At 40.1% G+C, this 22,146-nt stretch overlaps 2 protein-coding genes across 6 annotated transcripts in view; one reads left to right on the forward strand and one right to left on the reverse strand.

The window, feature by feature from the left end:
• LOC144194291 (uncharacterized) overlaps nt 1–9,418 on the forward strand; it is a 91,616-nt gene extending 82,198 nt beyond the window's left edge. For 2 of the 5 annotated variants that reach the window (XM_077713240.1, XM_077713243.1), the window contains 6 exons: nt 2,065–2,298; nt 2,563–2,717; nt 5,026–5,095; nt 5,275–5,328; nt 6,978–7,193; nt 7,954–9,417. In XM_077713240.1, coding sequence (XP_077569366.1) covers nt 2,065–2,298; nt 2,563–2,717; nt 5,026–5,095; nt 5,275–5,328; nt 6,978–7,193; nt 7,954–8,138 — 914 coding nt within the window. In that variant the 3' untranslated portion in view covers nt 8,139–9,417. Of the gene's footprint in view, nt 1–2,064; nt 2,299–2,562; nt 2,718–5,025; nt 5,096–5,274; nt 5,329–6,977; nt 7,194–7,953 lie in introns of all 5 variants that reach the window. The other 3 variants (XM_077713242.1, XM_077713241.1, XM_077713245.1) reach the window with 3 other exon arrangements.
• Nucleotides 9,419–10,673: 1,255 nt separating this feature from the next.
• LOC144194021 (ras-related protein Rab-11A) lies at nt 10,674–21,841 on the reverse strand. Its single transcript, XM_077712769.1, has 5 exons — nt 21,660–21,841; nt 19,887–20,082; nt 15,188–15,381; nt 13,146–13,226; nt 10,674–12,568 (listed from the first exon to the last, which is right to left on the reverse strand). The coding sequence occupies exons 1-5, from the start codon at nt 21,697–21,699 to the stop codon at nt 12,432–12,434; spliced, it is 648 nt and encodes a 215-aa protein (XP_077568895.1). The 5' UTR covers nt 21,700–21,841; the 3' UTR covers nt 10,674–12,431.
• Between the last annotated feature and the right edge of the window lie 305 nt (nt 21,842–22,146).

Below are 22,146 nucleotides of genomic sequence, written 5' to 3' on the forward strand. Positions count from 1 at the left end.
TTTTATGTAAACCGGAAGCTCGTGTTTTTCGGGCTTCCACTTTTGTCGACGTTATGTCTGTGAGCACAGAACCGCTCTTTTCGTAATGTCAGGTGGTTGAAGTAATATTGGGAAGAAAAAAAGTCATAATATTACGAGATTTAAGTCATTTTCCTGTTTTTTTGCGGTATGTAAACCGGAAGTTGTTTGGTTTCAGGGGCATCAACTTTTGGCGATGTGAAGTCTCTTACTTTTTGCATAATCAAGGGAGGAAAAAGGTCTAAAATCTAAATAAGGTTTAAAAAACGTTGCATTAATTATTTTAACATCGGTCGAACTGAAAGCTGTTCGGGGTCTGCGCACATTAACTTTGATGACGTTAGATCGGTGTGAAAAAAATAGATTTTGTAATCATTTGGCGGGTATCTAATTGTAATTGAAAGTTTAAAAAAGTTGTAATTAAAAGTGTAACAGAAAATAATTGAGAAGCACTGGGTTAGGCCGTCTGCCTCACAATTGAGTTCCTGGGATCAAATCCAAGTCGGTCCATCTGTGTGGAGTTTGCATGTTCTCCCTGGGCCTGCATGGGTTTCCTCCCAAATTCCAAATTTCATGCATGGTAGGTAGGCTGATTGGACACTTTAAATCGCCTCTAGGTATGAGTGTTAGCATGAATGCTTGTTTGTCTCCTTGTGACCTGCCATTGGTTGGCCACCAATTCAGGTGTACCCCGCCTCTGGGATAGGTTTTGAATAGATTTTAGCTCTCAGGTTAGCGGACAGCCATACGGACCCATCAAAAAAGACAGATATGGCTTTTGAGCGACAGATTCCCAACTCCTGCTTTAATGTATGCTTTGTTCTGGATTTCTAAATAAATAGAATCATTGTGTATTCTTTGGCTCGCGCAACATATACTCAGTTTAGATTTATAGTCCAAAAACTAGGTACATAATAAACTTTATGAGGAGATCCACATGAATGTGATTTCTATTTATGACAAGTCACAATGTCATAAATGCCAGCATGTAATTGCAAATCAGATTATACTGAATTTAATAGTTAGGGGAGGTTTATAAGTGTATCATAGTGACAGCATTCAAAAGCATTGACATTTTATTTTTACTATAGAAAGGCAAAACCGAAAAAATGAATAATAAATCAGGCAGTAGGAAGAAAAACATGAAAGTCGCAGTAAGCACTGCCCCTCCAAAAGGTAAAACGATGATGTTAGGTTCATTAATAATTACCTTCGTCCGTAATTATCAATAACTGTAGGCAGACATCTTATTCAATTATTGACATTTAATTAAATAGAAATGGATAACAACAGGTAAAACCTCTGAGGGGAGTTTCAGCAAGTTCCTCTTACAACTTCCGAACGTCTCACCGAATAGACGTTCTCGTACCACTCTTATTGCCATGAATCAAAACAATTTACAGAGTTGTTGATCATTCCATCACGTATGAGTAAAAACAACATCTGGGACTACAATAACAATCAAAGTATTTTACCAATAACAAAAACAGGAGACTAGACCTAAACAACATTTAGATTAGAACAATTATGCCTTCCTTGACCTAAGAATCATATAATAATTACATAAAGAAAAACCCAAAGTGCGTCACGAGTGTTATGGACGTGGCAGAAACAATATCTTTGTTATGGGCTCCGTTGCTGGAAATGGCAGATATCCAGTCCTTGCCCGATCAACAATCCTTGGAGAAGTCCATGTGAGAGTGGACTAGGCGGCAGTTCATGACCTCGCAACACTTTGAGAATAATAAGAGAATGATTTAACAAAGAAATGACTTAATACAACTATATTTATAATAGTAATACAGAATAAACCCAACAGATGATATTCTCAGATTTATGATAAAAGAAAAAAAACAGATCAGGTGCAACTAGAGAGAAAATGTTAGCAGAATTGTCGAGATGCAATGAAACCAAATTTTGCTCAGTAGGCCTACACCAGAGGACATGATCAGTCTGGAACTTTCAAAGATAACTCAACATTTTTAATACGATTAAACTCTAGTAGACCAAGACAGACTGATATTTTTAATATACCTGACTTGGCAGCAGCCCTGATGATGGAGGAGCTCAACCCCTACACCAAGATCAGCCCTGCTCTGGCATCAGAGCACCGGTCGGCGGGCGCCATCCTCGGTATCATCTTTCTGCTTCTGCTTATCATGGCCATGCTGGCTCTCGTGGTTTGGTTGCGCTACCGACAGAGAGAGAAGGGGAACCAAGTCCCGAATGTCACCTACACACCAGCTCTGCACATCAACTCCATTGATTACTCTCTCTCCGGTAAGGCTCCACCTTGTGTGTGTGTTTTTTTTTTTTTTTTCTAACTCCAAGTACTTTTTCATCTCCACTCAAAAATAGACTAAAATGTATGCAGCTTTGGGAATTATTTTTCTGGTTGGTTAAACACAGATTGATGCTGTGTTGATTGGTGTCATCAAATCCTTCCATTGCAGTGTGCAGTTATCATCTTCTGTAGTCCTGTCATGTATATACATTGAAAATTTGTTGAGAAGAAAAATACGAGGTGATGTGATTTGGTGACAGCAGGGCTTCAGTGCACTGGCCTGCTGGATTCAGCAGAGTCATCACCCTGCAACAGTTCCATAGGCCGCTGCTTCTCAAACCCTAGCTACCGCACGCTGGGCCCCTGCACCTACGCCACGCACTATGCCAAGCCCAACAAGAAGAGCTTCGGAAAGGTGTGGTATATTAACTCTGTTATATTTATTTTAGTAACTTTTGGAGAAAAAAATACTGTAATAGTTTTACCATGTCATAGTTTTTAGTTTTACAGCCATACCTCTACTTATGAATGCTTCAACATACACATTTTTCAGGTTATGGAATGTTTTAATATGTAAATTATTGTTCCTAGATACGATAATTTTAAAGTTAATAGACATCAAAAGGAGTATACCATATACAGTGGTACCTTAAGATATAAGCTTAATGGGTTCCAGGACTGAGCTCGTATGTCGATTTACTCATAATTTCAAATTTCCCATAGAAATGAACTAAAAACAAATTAATTCATTCCAACCCTCTGAAAAATACACCAGAAAAGCGAGGAGAGAGAAATATACTTTTTGCACAGCAACGCACTCGTTACATAATTTAAATGAAATTTAAATAACTTGAATTAGGATACAGACACACTCAAAAATAAATTTAATCTCACTTTACACTAAACTTAATCCAAATTTTCTCCCGGGTTGGCACTATTTTCCCCGCCTCCATCCTGACTTTCAGCTCAAGTATTCAAAAGGAACCTATGGAGGCTTGTTTGCTTTTGCCTTCCCTTCAAAATGTTACGCACGACCACTTGCCTACGGGAAGTAGTAAACTCCTCTCGTATTGTCCTGCAAGCTCCGCCATGTGTACAGCATTCTGCACTGACTCATGGGAAAAGGAAACAACACTGAAAAAATGCAATGCTCCGCCCAGTGTTCGTAGAGACATTTACACGAGGGAGTTGCAGGGAGAAAGACAGTGCCAATGATGTTCTCATAAGCAGACTTGCGTTGGCTGTATGCTCGTATATCAAAATTTGTTAGGATAAATATTTGCTCAAAATTTTACTTGTATCTCAAATCGCTCGTATGTCGGGGCACTCGTATGTCAAGGTAAATATAACAAGAAAATGCTGTAGCATTGGCCGCAGACTCACTTTCTGCAGCCATCATGGGAGCAATCCTAACTAGCTACACCCCTACTTACGAAAACACCCACCCTGCATAGGTCACGTCACAACACTATACAATTAGGCCTCCACTGAGCGCCTATCAGCCCTTGTGAACTGAATGCACCACTAGAAGCATCACGTTGCTACATGGCACCAACATCAGTGACAAGAGAGAAAGTGGGAGATAGTGGGCGAGAGAGAGAGAGAGAGAGAGAGAGAGAGAGAGAGACAGAGAGAGAGAGAGAGAGAGAGAGAGAGAGAGAGAGAGAGAGAGAGAGAGAGAGAGAGAGAGAGAGAGAGAGAGAGAGAGAGAGAGCGAGAGAGATTTTTTGTATACAATGGAGCTTTCTTCCCCGGGCCGTACCAAACCACCAGACGGGCCGGGTCCGGCCCGCGGGCCGTATGTTTGACACCACTGGTTTAGACGGCAATGCCCTAGGTAATATGGCTGCACTGGGACGTAGGTAAGATGGCTGTGCCCCGAACGAGCAGTGACGGGAACGTGGTTTTTTTTCACGTTTTATGCAAGATACGCAAGGTTTTTTTTTTTTTTGAATTTCATTCATAGACCTCAAAATACATTTTGTTTAGCGTTTTATCTGTTTAACTTTTCTCTATTTTTAAATAAATTACTGTATCGGGTGCGGTCGCTTGCATCATGACATCACGACGCCAATTTGTCATGATGTCATCGTGTCATGACGTCATCGTGTCATGACGTCATCGTGTCATGATGTCATCGTGTCATGACATCATCGTGTCATGACGTCATCGTGCCATGACATCATCGTGCCATGACGTCATCGTGTCATGACGTCCTCGTGTCATGACGTCATCGTGTCATGACATCATCGTGTCATGACGTCATCATGTCATGACGTCATCGTGCCATGACGTCATCGTGTCATGACATCATCGGTGATGGCGTCATCGTGTTATGACGTCCTCGTGTCATGACGTCCTTGTGTGATGGCATCATCGTGTCATGACGTCCTCGTGTCATGACGTCCTCGTGTCATGACGTCATCGTCCCATGGTGGCGTCAACTTGCAGTTTCGTGCATGTTGTGTTAATATGCGCGTATAAGCCATACCCTCGAATCACTCATTTTTTGTCCAACAAAAGCGTCTTATACATGAGTAAATAGATAGATAAATTATTTGCTTTCGCAGAACACAAAACGACATGGTGGGCTTGATGCCTTTTTTGGCAATTTGATCTAGAATGTGAGTTGAATTTTGTTTGTGGCTTATCTGTATTGAATTAACAAAAAATGAATGAGAAGATGACTACTAACCCTACTTTGTGGTCCTTCTACTTCTCAGATGAAGGCCAAACGATCACATAGGAACAGTGCTCCGGAGTGGGGCGCCTATTGTAACCTCAGCGAGCTGGGTCAGTCGCTGGTGCATCTTTTTCCCACTGAATATTTCATGATTTTGGGCCCTATTCAGTGATTTACCATAGATATTGTATTTCTATGTAAACACTCAATTGGAAAATGAGTGTATTCCCAACGCTAGCCCTCTTCTTTGTTTACACTGTTCTCACTGTTCCTTATTACTACCATTCAGGTGTCTACTGCATTGACCGGCGTTACAGTTACCAAGTGGAGCCTCACTACAGAGGTACAGTGTGAGGAGTGCCTCAAGTTGTGACCTCATCACCTCTGATTCCTCACCCTCTCCGCTTATTTCCCTCAGCTAATGGATGCCTCACCTGCTTTTGGTTCCTCCTCAGTTCATCACCTAAAATATATATTTTAAAAAACTGAATATACACTCTGCAGATGCGCTAAACCAGGGGTGGGCAAACTTTTGGCCCCGGGGGCCACATTGACTTTAAAAATTTGACAGATGGGCCGGGTCAGCACAAGATACGATACAAATAAAAAAGTGCATCCGTTAACAGTACATATGAAACATAAACATAAAAAAGGACTAAAGTATTAACATACTCATCACTCATCATTAATGTAAAAAGTAGAAAGTAGAAAGTCAAGTGAAAAGAAATGTATTAAGAAATATTAAAATATAATTTAGAAAAATCTAGAGGGGCTGTAAAACACGAAAAACAAATAAGAGTGGACACAGCTACTGTCACTGGCTTCCGCGTGACGGCGCCATCTTGGAGAAAGAAAAAAAAACATTATTTGGACAACGTCGGCAGGCCGGATGTGGCCCACGGGCCGTAGTTTGCCCACGTCTGCGCTAAACCCACGGCTCCTTCAGAAATATCATCTGATTCTTGTCATAGATTCTAGATATTATATTTATTTATTCACAGATTTTTCCACAAATTTGTTCTTGGTTTATCATTTTCCATATTTTTGTCTTGTTCACCAAGTGTCTGTAAGATGTGTGATTTGCGACATACTTTTTGAGGGAGGCATCTTCTCGATGGCATCATGGTGCACTTGAAGTCCTTCGTTAAATTGTTCATTCATGACTATGTATTTAGCTTAGCTGCGTATTCCTTACATTTTGCTCGTGAATTGCCAGTTGTCGTCCCCTGTTCATTCAGAGACAAGGGTCTCAAACAGATGCCCAAACCAAATCAAAGGAAGGCAATGAGTACAGGTTTTGATTCAAACGGAAAAAGAGGACATATTTTCCAAGTATAATCGTTTGAGTGCAGTTAAGTGCTACTTAATTTAGAAGACGCCTCAACTGTTGACACTGGATCAGTTAGAACAAAGACCACAACCTAATGCAGCCCTTTGCGCAATCGGTTTAAGAGATATAAAAAGGACAAAATCGACTGTATTTGTCCCAACTTTTTTTCCTCTTCAATATTAAATATCATTAGCCATGTATATAATTCAACAAAATGACCTTTCAAAGGCTCTTTGTAAAAGTCCTGTTTTGGCGGGTGCAGTTTAAACTATGCAGGGGTGCAGCATGGAAATCCCTCATGTCCTCAATGGTTCTTTGCTCAACTGGCGTCCAATGTACGAGCTTGTCCTTACAAATACAGTCTGTTTGTGTCTGCAGGTTGCAATTGATTCCTCTCCTCCATGTGCCAACCTGTTCCCACCTCTTCCCAAACCCCCTCACAGAATTTTTCCATCATTGTCTGCTGCTCTTCCTTAAGGCTTCACTGGATTACTGATTTTGAACACATTTTATTGGCTTATTCTGATGTTCGTATTTGTCTCATGTGTACTCTGGAATTAACAAAACGTGTCATATGGATCATTTGACGGGATGAGAATGGTTCGATTATTTCTGCCAAATGCAACAACAGACAATCAACGTTGCATTCTTTCCTCCCTTAGATTACATGAAGAGCTCTATGTCCAGCACCTGCTCCATAAACAGCGAAAACCCGTACGCCACCATCACCGACCCTCCTGGCTTGGCATGCAAGCATTCGGAAAGCAGCTATGTGGAAATGAAATCACCAGCTCACCGCGAACATTTGGCACGCTGCTGTACTGCGACCATCATCACCACTTCCGGTGCCAATGTGCCCGCCAACGTCTACAACATGGGTACCAAAAAAACTAGTGGACATTCCAGAATTGGAGGATGTGTTGGCTTTTTGAAAAATAAGCCTTCACACTGACTGCTTTATTTGATACATGCAATAAACTATCAATGCCTTGATTAGCTCAGATTACAGATCAAGGGTAACGGTTTATTTCATTGAATATTTGAGTTAAGATTTACACAGTAATGGTTCCTGGAAACTTCACATTCGTTCAAATGGAGTTTTGACACATTCATAAAGATGGGTTTGATCAGTCTGTGTAACATCTCACTGATGTTAGACGTCTACTATCGAATACTGTCTACTTTACACCAAAGTTAGGCTATAAGAGAAAGCAATGTAGCAATTAATAAACCAAAATTTTTATTTTTTGATTTTATATCTGAGATTGAGAAACCATTCACGCTCACACTCATACCTAAGGGCAATTTAGTGTTCAACCAGCCTAACCTGCATGTTTTTGAAATGTGGGAAAAAACCAGGGTACCCGGGAAAAAACCCACACGAGCCCGGGAAGATCATGCAAACTCCACACAGTAAAGAGTGACCTGGGATCGTATTGTATCTTCAACCCCAGAACTGTCAGGCTGACGCATTAACCATTCAGCTGCCGGGCCACTTTGAGTATTTCATCTTTGGGTTATTGAAAATGTGAAGGGTAAAATTTCCAATATCCTTCAGTTCTGGAATGAGCCAACTGCATTTGGTTGCCTTGTAAGAGTAGAAAATGAAAAACGTTGGTCTTTTCTCACTTCTGGCAGAGCCCACTATCAGTATTATGTCAGGAGCTGGAGGTACGATGGTTCCCAACTATGCACAGAATCCTTACGACCTGCCCAGGAACAGCCACATCCCCAGCCACTATGACCTGCTGCCTGTGCGGGCCAGCCCGCCAGAAAGCCACAGCCCACCTCTGCTTGGCAGCCCCACTGGTTCACTGCTCTAGACTGGAGACCCACCCAGCCGCATCTGTCCCTCTGTGAACTGAATGCTGGGTGAAATATACTTGGAAACTGTGAAGGGGTAATTTGCGTTTGTAGTGTTTATAGCTAATCGAAAGGACAACTGTTGGGAGATGCAGTGCTTACAGTCGCACAGCTATTTCATATTTTATCATTGTAAATATATTCAATTTTAGGTGTTTTGTGCCATGAAACGTATTTGTGTTTTTCTTTTTTTTCAACATCATCCCACCCCGACTTCTAGAAAGATATAACTGTACAGTTTGAGGGTACTCCGATTTGAAAATGTGTGCAGTCATTAAATAACCCTTATTCAGCTTTCCAGTACAAGTACGAAACAAATATACACACAAGACATCCAGATTAATAGAGCATCAGAAAACTAGTAATTTTCAATTTTTATTTTCTAGTTTAACAACTCCTACAGTAGAAAGTGTTGTATTGATTGTAACATTTTGCCATCTTATTTAATTCATCAAGAATTCACATGCATGATTATTATAGCCTGCAATATTTTGCAGTCACTCTTACAGTTTGGAGTGGCAGGATTTGGTACAAAATATTAAGACTAATATTTCTGTATTCAAGACATGATTTGTTAACTTTTTGCATTTTTCCCCCAATGGTGACTATCTGTTTATTCATACAGATCAAGTGTTATATTGGAGAAGTTAGATTTGACAACTATTTCGACAGATTTTGGGGTGCAGAACAAAAACTGATGTAGAGTTTTTCTCTTTCCTGTCAAGTTTTTGAACATTTTCCTAAAAATATATATTTAAAAAAATAAATACTGCTTAACATACAAGTTCAGCAGATGTTGAATAGTTTTGTCGGTGACATAAGGGACATTTTGGTGTATTACAAAGATAGGTTGTTGTAGTTAAACCCATTTGTGCTTGTAATGTGGTTAACCCCACCACCACCAATATTAATGATACATTCATATTGGACAGGGATCTCATGGCCAAAGAAATAATTCTGGCCCAAGCTTGGCATACAATTCCATTCATAGTCTGCCCACACATCTTGCAAGTGACAACTAGAATATATAATTTTGATTAAAATAAAATAAAAAGATGAGTAAGAAAATATATTTGTAAAAATTCTAAAAAATAAAAAAAATGTAATTGAATAAAGACATAAGATCAAATAATTGTCTCTGTATGTTGCTGTTAGAATTTCATGTTTTGATTTATACATCTGTAAGTTCACATTGGCTTACTTTGTGGCTGCCATTGGTGGTGATAGTTCCAATACATTTGAACTGGGAGGTGCAAGTGAACCCAGCCCCTGCCGATTCAAATGAATTGGCATACCTGTCAACCTCGAACCATTTGTGATCTTACCAAATTTTGTTTTCGCCCTTACATATATGTATAAATACATGGAAAATCTTACCACTTTACTTTTTTGTAAAAAATCACGAACAACAAGTAGAAAATGTATGTTTATGTGTTTATTGCTTTCAAATGAAAGTAAACATAAACAAGGGAACAGGAAACGGAAATCACATGGTGAAAGTGTTACAAAACGAAATGTTTATCATGATCTTTTTTTTTTAGCCAATCAGAGGCGCCGGTACATATATCACTTGGCAGACATGCGTTTCCGGGAAGAAACAATGGCGGATGGTGAAAAATGGCTAGAAAGTGCCTTAATTTATTTTTTTTTCTCAAAATCACCGTTTAGCGTACCATTTTCATGTGTACAGCGTACCAATATAAAAATGGGCTTTCAGTTGTACCAATTACGGCGAGAACGTACCAGTTGACAGGTATGAATTGGACATCCATTACCGTCAACACGCATTTTCAATCTATTTCCTTCTTTTCCGAACTACCATAATACATACTATGTGGCTTGGGTTGGGAGTTAAGCTATTGATAACTGTAACCCCTCTTTAGTGAGCAGCATCACTGAAAGGGTTAAGTAGCATTTTTTTAAAGTCTTACTTTGGTCCAATTGTAAAATGTATGTAGGCCAGGACATGCTACAACTGCAGTGGGGATTGATCAATTTTGAACAACTGTACATGGATTCATCTCATGCAAATCAGCACTGGCATTTTGACAAATGCCGTATGTTCTCGCATGTAAGCCGCAGCCTTAAAATCGTTTCAATTTTACTATTTATTCGCATTTAAGCTCCCTGGTTCACAAGACCCCCAGCGTTAATCAGAATTCATCCAGTAATGGTTGTTTTCTTAGTATAGCAACGCTGTAAGTCTTGTGCGCATATAAGCCGTACCATTGATTCAGTCATCTTTTTTTGAGAAACAAATACGGCTTTGGAAGAAAATACGGTTGGACTTTACGGAGCAATAAGATATCAAAAAACTCATTTCTTTCACACTTTAATACCATTATTAAAAAAAGGGTTCCAATTTGTATTTTTTTTGTTCAAAATTGGATTTTTTATCTTCTGGTAGTGTTTTCAATCAATAAAAACTATTTTTCACTTTCAGGAGTAGCGTCATAATTTAGAGAACTGTCAAGTGAAAATCAAAAAGCATCTAACAGGTTTCTTTATTACTGGTGCGCTTTATTAAGATGAACTGATAACTTAAGGTATAGACACAATTGTACAATTCTATCAATCTGTACAAAACATAAGACCATTATGAGCCCTCTCACATTTAACCCTTCATAACTGAAATGACTTCATTTCACTTACACTGGAATCACAGTCAGTTCACGAAATGAAAACAGTAAAAGACAACAAAAATTCAATTTAAAACAGATGGAATATAATGGGGGAGGGGGGGTTGTAAATGAAAGAACGGACCTCTCCTTGCCATGAGACCGTGAGCGTGGCAAAGCTTAGTTTGGCGGCCCCCCCTGTTTGAGGAAACGCCATTGGTGCTACCAGCCCTGCTCAGCCACACTCCACAACATCCCAATTCCCCTTTGCCGTGACACACTATGTTTAGGTCATTCCATTGGCTCATCGTCTTAGTACGGCAAACACAGCCCTGGGCATATTTGATGGCCGTTGTCAACAGAAGGCGCCAACATTAGAGGAGTCTCACCAAAAGTCATGCAATGTGTTCAAGTCAGAGGCAGCTCGGTGTGAAATAGGCTTTATGTGAAACAGGGAAACAGAACACTTGCAATGCAAGTGTGAACAGTGACAAGAGGCACTCTGACCATAAAAAAATGAAAAATGGCCGTGATGTGACTGACGCTTTACATCCACTCCTCCAAACATCATGAACGTCATGTATCTACAACTCTTTGCCCAACCTATTTATGACTAGAAAGTTAAGTAGCCTTTGCGATTCAGCTGAGTATTTCTGACAGAAAAAAAAACGTTTGCCAACAAAATATTGTGGCTTGTATACGAACGCTAGCAAAGTTTCAGTGCAAGGGGGCAGGCTTTAAACACAATTCAAGTTAAACTGTTGTCTCAGTTTGGGATCACATGCGAGCATGTTTGAACAGAAACTGAGATATCGCAAGCCTAAATCAGCACAAGTAATTTTTATCCAACTCTTTCAACGAGTGTACGATCTGAATAGCCGTGTACTAGTTCCTGCATAGCTAAGGTGAAGTTATTCCTAAATTTGAAACCGAAATCTGTCACGTTTGCGACCAAAGAAGACAAATAAGCGCTTTTAAGAGGACAGCCCTGTCTGTGCGAAGGCTAAACCCGGACACTCTCTCGCCGATTAAAAAACACGCAACACGCCTACTCTTGTAAACGGGATGGTACCAGCACATGACGAGACGTCACCGTCCTCTCCGTGGCTCTGCCTCGCCTTCACAGCAAGGGGGTCAAAGGTCGTAAAACTTCTGCGTGTGCTTTCTTCAAAAGAAGGTAGCAAAGATGACTGTCTACAATTTAAGAAGTCAAAACTTTAGAGCGACTTTCATGTGCTTTATATTCATATATACTAGTAGTTCATATTTGATACAGTAAAGAGAAAGATTAAAAAATGTGAAAGAATCAATAGTGGCATAAAGTATATAAAAAAAAAAAAAGAGAGGGAGAAAATGACATTCTTATATTAAGACATTTTTTGTGATGTCAGCGCAATTGGAATGAAATCTAAAGTGATATGAAACGCCTGCTGCCATTCGTCCTTACTAGCCGAAAGACGAAGCGGCTCAGCCAAGCGGTAAATTTTTGTACAGACATTAAAGGGGAACTTGGGGGCTGGAGGTGTAGGCAAGGATCGTCGGTGTCCAGGTCGCAGCCCTGACGGGGAAGGGAGAAACTGAAGGGTTGGCGCCTCTGAAGGCAAGGGTGGGGCGGTACCGCCAGGATTTGCCCAGCTAGATGTTCTGGCAGCACTGCATCTTTGGTTTGTTCTCAGTGGGCTGCACTTGGATGTTGACCACATTGTTGCTGGGAGACATGTCACTCTCTTGGCGCTCCGACATCTGCTTTTGGGACACGATGCGGTAGATTTCTGGAGGGAAATATGTTTCAGTTAGCGGAAGTGGGCTGACAAACATCCCCCAAAACATAAATACAGTGTGACGTTTTTTTTTTTTTTAATTGTTGTTATACATTTGCTTTCCCATTCTTCCAAAGCCTCACTGGCTCCCATTGGCTAAAAGGAAGCTGCGTCTCTGTGATGCTAGAAGCGAGGAGACGCGAGAGCCAGCTTGTTCAGGGTAGCAGCCACCGGGTCCAAGAGAGGGTCGCAGTTGGAGGCCGGTGGCTTTACGATATGGGGTAGTGGCCATCAGCATAGGTCTTTTTCCATCTTTTTCCAGGATCTTAGTGGAGCAGCTCCTCATTTGTGTGTCTTTGACCGTTGTTCGCCAAAGACGTGTTTCATGAGTTCTTAAGCGTGTAACATAATTGTAAATTGTTATGTTATTAATTTACATGGGTGTGATGGTTTCTGTTTAAAACATTTAACCTGAAATCATTTTGATTAGGCTTAACATTATATTAATAAGAAACAATGTTCCATTTTGATAGGTTTAAAAACATGATCACACAAACGTTACCACATTTGGGCATGGGCAAACACACACCTGTGAGAATAGTCTGGAAAGCAGTTTCAACATTGGTGGAATCCAGAGCCGATGTCTCCAAGAAAGATAAACCGTTCTTCTCTGCAGGGGGGAGAAAAAAACGGCACAAAACACAAGTGAGCATCAATTCAAAACAGATTATACACATGTTTACCAAGCATACAACAGAAAAACCATGTGGAATATTACCAGGAGCCAATGAAACATATTAAAATAAGGTGGTGCTTCATTTGGTCAGGCCACAGCCACATCTAATAAATATCTAATATCTAATATATATATATATATATATATACATATATTAAGGCTCAAATATTCAATACATTAAATTGAATAATTTGATAGGAAAAAAGCTTGGATTTCATTTTTCCTGCTTCAATTAATTATTTAATTACCATGGCGCTGTACTTTGTGCCTTTAAAGGTAACGGCTCAGTCTATTGCAGTATTTTTCATACAAAATCAAAAAATGTTCAAGAAAATTAAAAAATTCTTACTGAAACTCATCAGCGCTCTAGAATCCTCTAAGCAGCCCACCCGGTGGCCTGATTAGAAATAATGGTATGAAGGAAAAGACCATATTTTTTAGATGGAAAAATTTGTGGCCAGGAAAAAAAAAAGTCCAGGATTCAGCCTTAATATATATTAGATACATTAGAAGTGGCGTGACCAAATGAAGCTCCACCTCATTTTAATATGGTTCCTTGGCTCCTTGGCGGTACATTATCCATGAAATTGGAGAGAACACTAAGTTTAGTTTTATTGATTTGGCAGGATACACTGCTTTCTGGTGGCAACACATGAATGTGCCATATTGCTCTTTTACCATGGGGCATATTTAGACTCCTCCTGTGAGGATTGAGCCTCAATGCTACATTTTTGTTCAAATAATATTTTTGCTAAACAATGTCGTGTTTGAAAATTCATTTAAAAAACTGTTCTTGAAGTGTTAAATATTATATGGTTTATACCATCTTGAGTAAATAAACTAAATAACTATTAGCACGAGGCTAGTGTTTATTGCAAGTGGATGATCGTTACACTTGCAGATACAGTTCATATACTATTTACTGTTGGTATAAAGTACAGGAAAAAAGTTTGGATTTGTGCCCATACTTTATTTTAATGACTAATTACATTGGAGAAAATCAGAAAAATAGCTGAAATAATTGAAAACATGTTTGTGATCTTTTTTTCCCCCCACAGCAGTCATGCTTCGTTCCTATTACTTCTTTGCAAATTGTTAGCATTCTATCGTTGACCTTTAAAGATGGTCACCTGAATTGAATTACACTTCACACGTATGCCTTAGGCCGCTTGGCGGAGTGAGTGGTCAGCGTGTCGGCCTCACAGTGGGGTTCCTGGGTTCAAATCCAGGGTGGTCCAGCTGTGTGGATTTAGCATGTTATCCCCAGGCCTGCGTGGGTTTTCTCCGGGTACTCCGGTTTCCTCCCACATTCCAAAAACAGGCATTGTAGGATGATTGGAAATTGCCCCTAGGTCTGAGTCTGAGCGTGAATGGTTGTTTGTCTCCTTTTGCCCTGCGATTGGCTGGCCACCAATTCAGGGTGTCTCCCGCCTCATGTCCGAAGACAGCTGGGAGAGGCAACCAGCACCCTCCCCCCTCCATAACCCTAGTGAGGATAAAGCGGGTCAGCAAATCAAATAAAAAATGAAAAAGTTTTGCCTAATTAGTGGAATTTCTTGCTTTATCAATAGAGTTGGGACCATTTTTTTGTGTTACACTGAATGAGCTGCGTCTAAACTTGTACAGTAGATGAGGTGAACATCCTGCACCAGGAAGCAGTGTAAGGCATGACCCATAACATGCAGAAAAGACTTGGGTTCCAATCCGTCCCTGCAGATGAACCTGACCTCAGTTAAGTAGAGTAAAATGGATGGTTCGATGGAAACAATAAAATTGAATGAAAGTGATAGGCAGAATGTTCAAAATACAACAGCAACATTTGGGTACATTGATATAAAGTACATCTGACTCCATTGAGAGTTTTCAATTTAAAAGGAAAAAAAATGTAGGTTTACCTGCAAAGGCCCGTGCCTCGTCAGTTGGAACAGCACGCAGGTGACGTAGGTCACTCTTGTTGCCCACGAGCATGATAACAATGTTGCTGTCAGCATGATCTCTCAGCTCCTTCAGCCAGCGCTCCACATTTTCGTAAGTTAGATGCTTGGCAATGTCATAGACCAGGAGAGCGCCCACGGCACCGCGGTAGTACCTGCAGCGTAATCAATTGTTGGCCATCAATATTCCTCAGAAGAACAAATAAGTGATAGCAATACATCATATCTGGACTCTAGAGCAGAGGTGCTTAATACGTCTATCGCGAGTTACCAGTCGATTGCCAAGGTACAATTAGTAGATCGCATGACAGTAAGATTTGATCCAAGGATTGGATTTGTAGTTAAATTTGAAATGGAACTTGAGCTGGGAAAGAGCGCCATCGCAAGTCCAAGCACGATTACAACCTGCCTTCACAATTTTTTGGGTCATGATGGCATTAGGTATATAAATACATACATAATTGCTGAGTTTTGTCAGGGGGCCAAAAAAATGAGTAGATTGCGGAAAGTAGGCTCATTGAAATGTAGATCTTTGAGCAAAAACGTTTGAGCACCCCTGCTCTAGAGGTTCTTATCTTTGGTATTTGTTCAACTTTTAAATCAATAATCCGATAGGGTGGCTGTCCCCAAGCTTTTTCTCACCACGGACTGGTAAGGCTCCTACAATTTTCTCGCGGATCATCAGGGTGCACGACAACCAAGACAACGGGTTATGAAAACCAATTCTCTCTCTCTTTTTTAAACGCATACAGTAATACCTTGATATATGTCCCGACATACGTAGTATCTGGGTATGATGACATTTTGGCTTTTGTTGAGTCAATGATGATGACTAAGCCTATGTCCGATTATTATTATTACCAGCAATTTGAGATACGGGTAAAATTTCGAGCAAATATTTACCTTGAGATACGGGACAAATTTTGATATATGAGCATACAGCTGACGTGAGATGCTGTTGTCTTTCTCCACGCAACTCTCGTATAAATGTTTCTACGAGCACTGGGTGGAGCGTTGCATTTTTTTTCAGTTTTTGCCTCGATGGTCAGTGCAGAATGGTGTACGAGTGGTAGAGCTTGCGGCCAATACGGGAGGAATGTACTAGTTCCCGTTGGCAAGTGGTCGTGCGTTATCCTGTTGTATGGATATTTGTGTCCATCATTTGTGGAATATTTTGAAGGGAAGACAAAAGCAAACAACCCTGGATGTATTCTTTTTTTAACTGCAGCTGAAAGTCAGGGTGGAGGCGGGGCAAATTGAGCCAACTAATCTAATTTTAGTTCTATTAAAAATCCTAACTACTAGTTATTTGTTACTGTAAATAGATGGCAAATTAGAACAAATAAAAAAAAATCCATTCCAAAATCCGTTTTTAGTGTTTTTTCAGAGGTTTGAAATTGATTAATTTGTTTTTAGTTCAATTTTATAGAAAACATTGATTTGACATACAGTAATACCTCGACATACGAGATATATAAATATACAGAGCCACTGTGGAGAGCATCCTGGCATACTGCATAACAGTGTGGTGCGCTGGAAGCACGGCAGCAAAAAAAAGGCCATGCAGAGAGTGATTAACACTGCCCAGAAGATTGTCGGCTGCTCTCTGCCCTCACTAGAAGACATTGCCAGCCCTCGTTACCTCAGCAGAGCCAGGAACATCATCGGGGACTCATTGGTCACAATCTGTTCCAGCTGCTGCCCTCTGGCAGACGCTACAAGTCTCAAAAAGTACGGACAAATAGGGTCAAGAACAGTTTTTCCCACATCCATCAGCACTCTAAACTTGCGGTAACACCACACACAATCCCTTCTGTGTAATAACTTCGGGGTGAGGTAACATGAAAAAACTTTGGGCGGTGATCTGCCTCCTAATGGCTGACTGAAGGTAAGTGAAAGACAGTGAGGGTAAGTGATCCGTTCGGAGTGATGCGATGTATCCATCACAGCAGAATGCCAAATTACGAGTCTGGAATTATTTTCACTTATTTGGGTCTTTTGCCGGGAAAACGCACCTTATGGAGAAGCACTACCAATTTATTCATACGCAGTTTCTGGGTATAATGACAATTAGGCTTTTGTCGAGTAAATGATGATGACAAAGCCTAAGTCCGATTATTATTCTTACGAGCAATTTGAGATACAAGTAACATTTCGAGCAAATGTTTGTTTATAGATACGAGGGAAATTTTGATATACGAGCATTCAGCGGACGGAAGAGGCTGCTCATAAGAACATCATCATTTTCCAGTGTTTTTCCTTTCCGTTAGTCAATGCAGAATGGTGGAGTTTGTGCGCTATACTACTTATAGTATACTACTTCTCGTTGGCAAGTGGCCAGGCGCTATCCTATTGTGAGGACACTGCCCTTATGTGGGAGAGGGTGATATTTTTTTACTTGGCTTTACATGCAAAGACGTTTTTGTATTACATTTTCCTGGGTTTTTATATATCTTTGTGTTCCATAAATATAATTTGTGTTTTTTCATTGCATTTGAAGTTATGGTGTGTGAGATTGTGATTTCTGAAGTGACCCGAAACACACCCCTTGTTAAAAGAGAGAGAAAAGAGCGGTCTTGTCAGAAACAGGAGTTTAGCCACACCTTATCTAAAGGAAAATAAAGGCTGGAATTAGACCTGGGCGATAAAACGATAACGATAATTATCATCAAATTACTTTCGTCAAGAATAGTAAAAACTTTTGATAAAATTCGATAACCCAAACATCACAGAAAAACAGGGGTGCTCTGCGGTCTGAAGGCTAGTTCCAGGCCAAGGTTCAGTAGATGAAGAATATGGTAAGGAACAAGCTATTTTCTATTTTTAGTGTTTAGCTATGGAGCGGCTAACAAATAGCATGTGAGCAAAAGGACTATAACACAACTATGACGAACAATTATGCGATGCAAAACAGCACTAAAAGGTCACAGCGATGTCTCCCTGGCGGTTTCTTTCTTTTCTTTTTTTTTCAAATGCCTCTAAAATATCTGTGCACAAAAAGCAGCATTATTGAAAATTTCCTAAACCCAATGTCTTCATTTGAGGACAGCCCGTAATTCTTTTCGTACTTGATAACGGAGTGTACCCATTTCATGTAAATGTTATAAAATCTTTGCAAAAATCTAAAACCTGTTAACTTGGGTTGTTTATCATTCATTCATCTTACATACCGCCAATCCATGGAAGGGTTGGGGGGTTGCTGGAGCCTAACTCAGCTGTCGTCGGGCGAAAGGCAGACTACATCCTAGACTGGTCGCCAGTCAGTCGTAGGGCACACACAGAGACAAACGACCATCCGCACTCCCAATCATACTGCCGCCAGCGGGAATTAAACTTGCACCTGCCCACACCGAAGTCAGGTGAGTGAACCGCTACACCACGAGGCGGCATTGACTTGGAATAATTTAATCCAATTTAATGTTTTTTTTCTTTTTTCCGTCAAATGATGTAAATTTATATTTTCTTTTTCTGAGATGGAAAATAGTCTGCTTGCCAATAATGATGATGTCTTCAGTTGATTATTTTGTTAATTTCATATTTCACAGCAAGTTTTGGATTGAAAGCAAAATTATCAAAATAAAGACACCTGTCAAAATTTCTGCAGGTTTTATTAGTCATTACATTTTACAGAGTAATGAGGGAGTTGTCTTCTTTATTTGACAACAGAACAAAAATAATGTTTAAAATCATATTTCATACTCTTGTACTTACTTGTACTTACGTGTACTTAATTTCATAATTGAATAACCAGGAAAGTAATTTATCTACTTACTCACTCAAGTTTGAAGTTTTAAATTTGGGAGAGAAAAAAAATGTGATTGATGTTAGATAGGCTGATATTTTTTTTATCGTGATAGTTTTGTTATATCACTTAGGCGTAGTTGGTATATTACCAAAAATAACTCTGCGGTCCTTTTCTTATTTGTGCATGCGTTAAGTGTGGCAGTGTTGAAATTTTGGAAGCCTGAGAAGGCGTATTGCAAAAACAATTCAGATACATTCGATAAAAAGGGATGTTTACAATGTTTCACAATCAAGCTGCAATTAAACATAGAATACCGCACATGCAGCTATTTGAGCGGATACGCACTGACTTCCGGCGTGTCAATCCGGCACGCAACTTGCTGTAAAACAGAAGGAAAATAAGTCCAAACAACAAGGTGTGTTTTGCTTAAAGAATTTTAAAGATTGAAAAATACGAGACTTTACATCTACATGAATCAGACTCTAAAAGTATTGGCGTTCAGTGGGCGTCGCCAAGCGGCGGATGTCATGTTTCCCTCTTCTGTCCGAGCACATATAATTATTGTATGACATCACGCACAGAAAATTTGCTACCCAATCAAACAAGTTTGATATTGTTGTTAGGCCAAGGAAAATATAAAGATAAAATGGCATGGAATAACATCTCAGTGTACGATTGACCGCAAGGGAGCATGCTAAGAAGACTCAAAAACTCCTTTCATCCAATCTTTAGTCGGAGATTATAATAATCTTTTGGTGTGATCCAGGCCTAACTTGAACAGAAGAGAGTGAAGGCCAGAGCTCATTTTTTTACTGGCATGATGCCGATCATCAAAATAACTAACAGAAACCAATTATAGTAAGAAATGTTCCTTAAATTTACCAAAATCTTTTAACCAAATTGTCATGTACTCACGCTGAAGTGATGGCCCGGTAGCGCTCCTGGCCAGCTGTGTCCCAGATCTGGGCCTTTACGGTTTTGCCATCCACCTGTATGCTGCGCGTGGCGAATTCAACTCCAATGGTGCTCTTGCTTTCCAGGTTGAACTCATTGCGAGTGAAACGTGATAGCAAGTTACTCTTTCCCACACCTGAGTCACCAATGAGGACCACTACAATTCATAAAAAAACAATTAATGCAAACTTTGGTAAAGAAGCACACTTGCGCTTGCTCTCTGCTTGTGTGTGCAGTATGTCCTGAATGTTTGTCTGGGGTTTCGTTAGTGGCTTTTAATAATACCGGCATATCTGTGCCTTGGGCAATAAGTATAATTCTGACACTCAGATATACTTCACATTCTATTAGGTATGTGACGGCTTCGTTTTGACTGACAAGAATAATGGTGTGGTGTACAAGCTGACAAAATGAGGTCGTTGATAATTTTCTTATATGCCTGTTGTGGCTTATGATGAATAAAACAAATACATTTTTGATTAATTGGAAGATAATTTATTACTAAACTTGCATCACACGCATAAATTAAGTTTTCCGAATTTGCTATCGAAAGAAACACAAAAAAATATAATTAAATACAAATCTGATTAATTGACAAAGAAAACAACAACTCAACTCTCGTGTCATTTTCTGAACCACTGTTACCTCACTAATGTCGCGGGGGGTGCTAGAGCCCATCCCAGCTAACTGCAAGCCAGAGGCGAGGGACATCCTGAATTGGTGGCCAGCCAATCGCAGGGCACAAGGAGACAAACAATAATTCATGCTCACACTCATACCTAGGGGCAATTTAGAGTGTCCAATCAGGCTACCATGCTAGTCTTTGGAATGTGGGCGGAAACCGGATTACTCAGAGAAAGCCCACGCAGGCCCGGGGAAAACGTCCAAACTCCACACAGGTGGGCCGACCTGGATTTGAACCCAGGTCTCCCACAGTGAGACCAACGTGCTAACCACTCATCTGCCTGGCTGCCGAAAAAAATAGGTCAAAAGACTTCAGTTTGGTGTCACTGTGTGTCAGAGATTTTATTATATGTGGAAAATAAACACATCGGAGAAATAAGAAAAAAATATATTCAAGTCAGATCTTTAATTATTTTTTGGAACGATTGGAATTCACGAATATAGATACGCGCAAAAGAAAAGCACAGGGGAAAACGTGATGTTTTACACAAAGAACACACAAAAGCCGAAACACACTACATAAAGGTTAGTCACCACCTGTTAATAATTAAAGTCAATGAGGATGACGGCTGAAAATGACCGAAAACAAAAAATACCTTCCTGTTCAGTTTTGATAACCTCAATAAAACAGAATGTCATAACAAAGTCTTTTGTGATTTTGTTTCACAATCTTGGGACTATAAAGTGCAATGCATTTCGATCTAAATATGATTCTTTGAAAGGATAGTGGGTTTTGACTGGGTGCTGGTGGCGAAACAAGCCAAGTAGATAATGGAATAACGGTTAATGTTTAAGGCGTGTCCGCTTGTCCGCACCCTGCACAACGAACAGGCCCTGCATTTTAAAATCACACGTATTCCCTACTAAAAAAAACAACAACAAAACCATAATACTTGCATTAAGGGATTAAAACTTTCGTGTCATGTTATCGAATTAAACTCTTTGACATTTCGACTGACGGAAATCTTTCAGAGCACAAAGGTATGGGAGGCGGCTAAGTTTAGCTTGACAGCTAACAGAAGCAGTCCTCGACAAAAAAAGTAATTTTACCTTTGAACAAGTAATCGTATTCGTCATCTCTGGTGCTCATTGTTTTGGAATAAAATTGCGAGTCCAAGATTGAGCTCGTTTCAAATAGGAGAAACGATCTACTATCTTTTATTCTCCCAAAATGGGATTCTGTTTAGAATCAGTAGACTTCCTTAATTTCTTCTTCTACTTCGAAAACTAAATTTACGCATACACTGTTGTCTTGCGCCTCTAGCGGTCAATAACACAAAATGTAATTTCCTTCTGCAGTACCTTTGCTTCAGAATTGAAAAAAGTCATCTCATCTCATTTTCTGAACTGCTTTTTCCTCACTAGGGTCGTGGGGGTGCTGGAGCCTATTCCAGCCAGGGGCAGAGGAACGGACACCTTGAATCGGTGGCCAGCCGATCACAGGGCACACGGTGACGGACAACCATGCACACTCACACCCATACTTAGGGGCAATTTAGAGTCTCCAATCAGGCTACCATGCATGTCTTTGGAATGT

The sequence above is a fragment of the Stigmatopora nigra genome, chromosome 3 (genome assembly GCF_051989575.1).
Source record: "Stigmatopora nigra isolate UIUO_SnigA chromosome 3, RoL_Snig_1.1, whole genome shotgun sequence".
In the NCBI taxonomy this organism is placed as follows: domain Eukaryota; kingdom Metazoa; phylum Chordata; class Actinopteri; order Syngnathiformes; family Syngnathidae; genus Stigmatopora; species Stigmatopora nigra.

Bases quoted from the DNA above. Each gene is read 5' to 3' on its own strand.
- LOC144194021 (XM_077712769.1), bottom strand. From the start codon at position 21,699: ATGAGCACCAGAGATGACGAATACGATTACTTGTTCAAAG. The intron at 15,382-19,886 runs GTGAGTACATGA...ATTACGCTGCAG, and splicing joins TACCGGGCCATCACTTCAGC to GTACTACCGCGGTGCCGTGG. The intron at 12,569-13,145 runs GTGTGTGTTTGC...ATTTCCCTCCAG, and splicing joins TTTCCAGACTATTCTCACAG to AAATCTACCGCATCGTGTCC.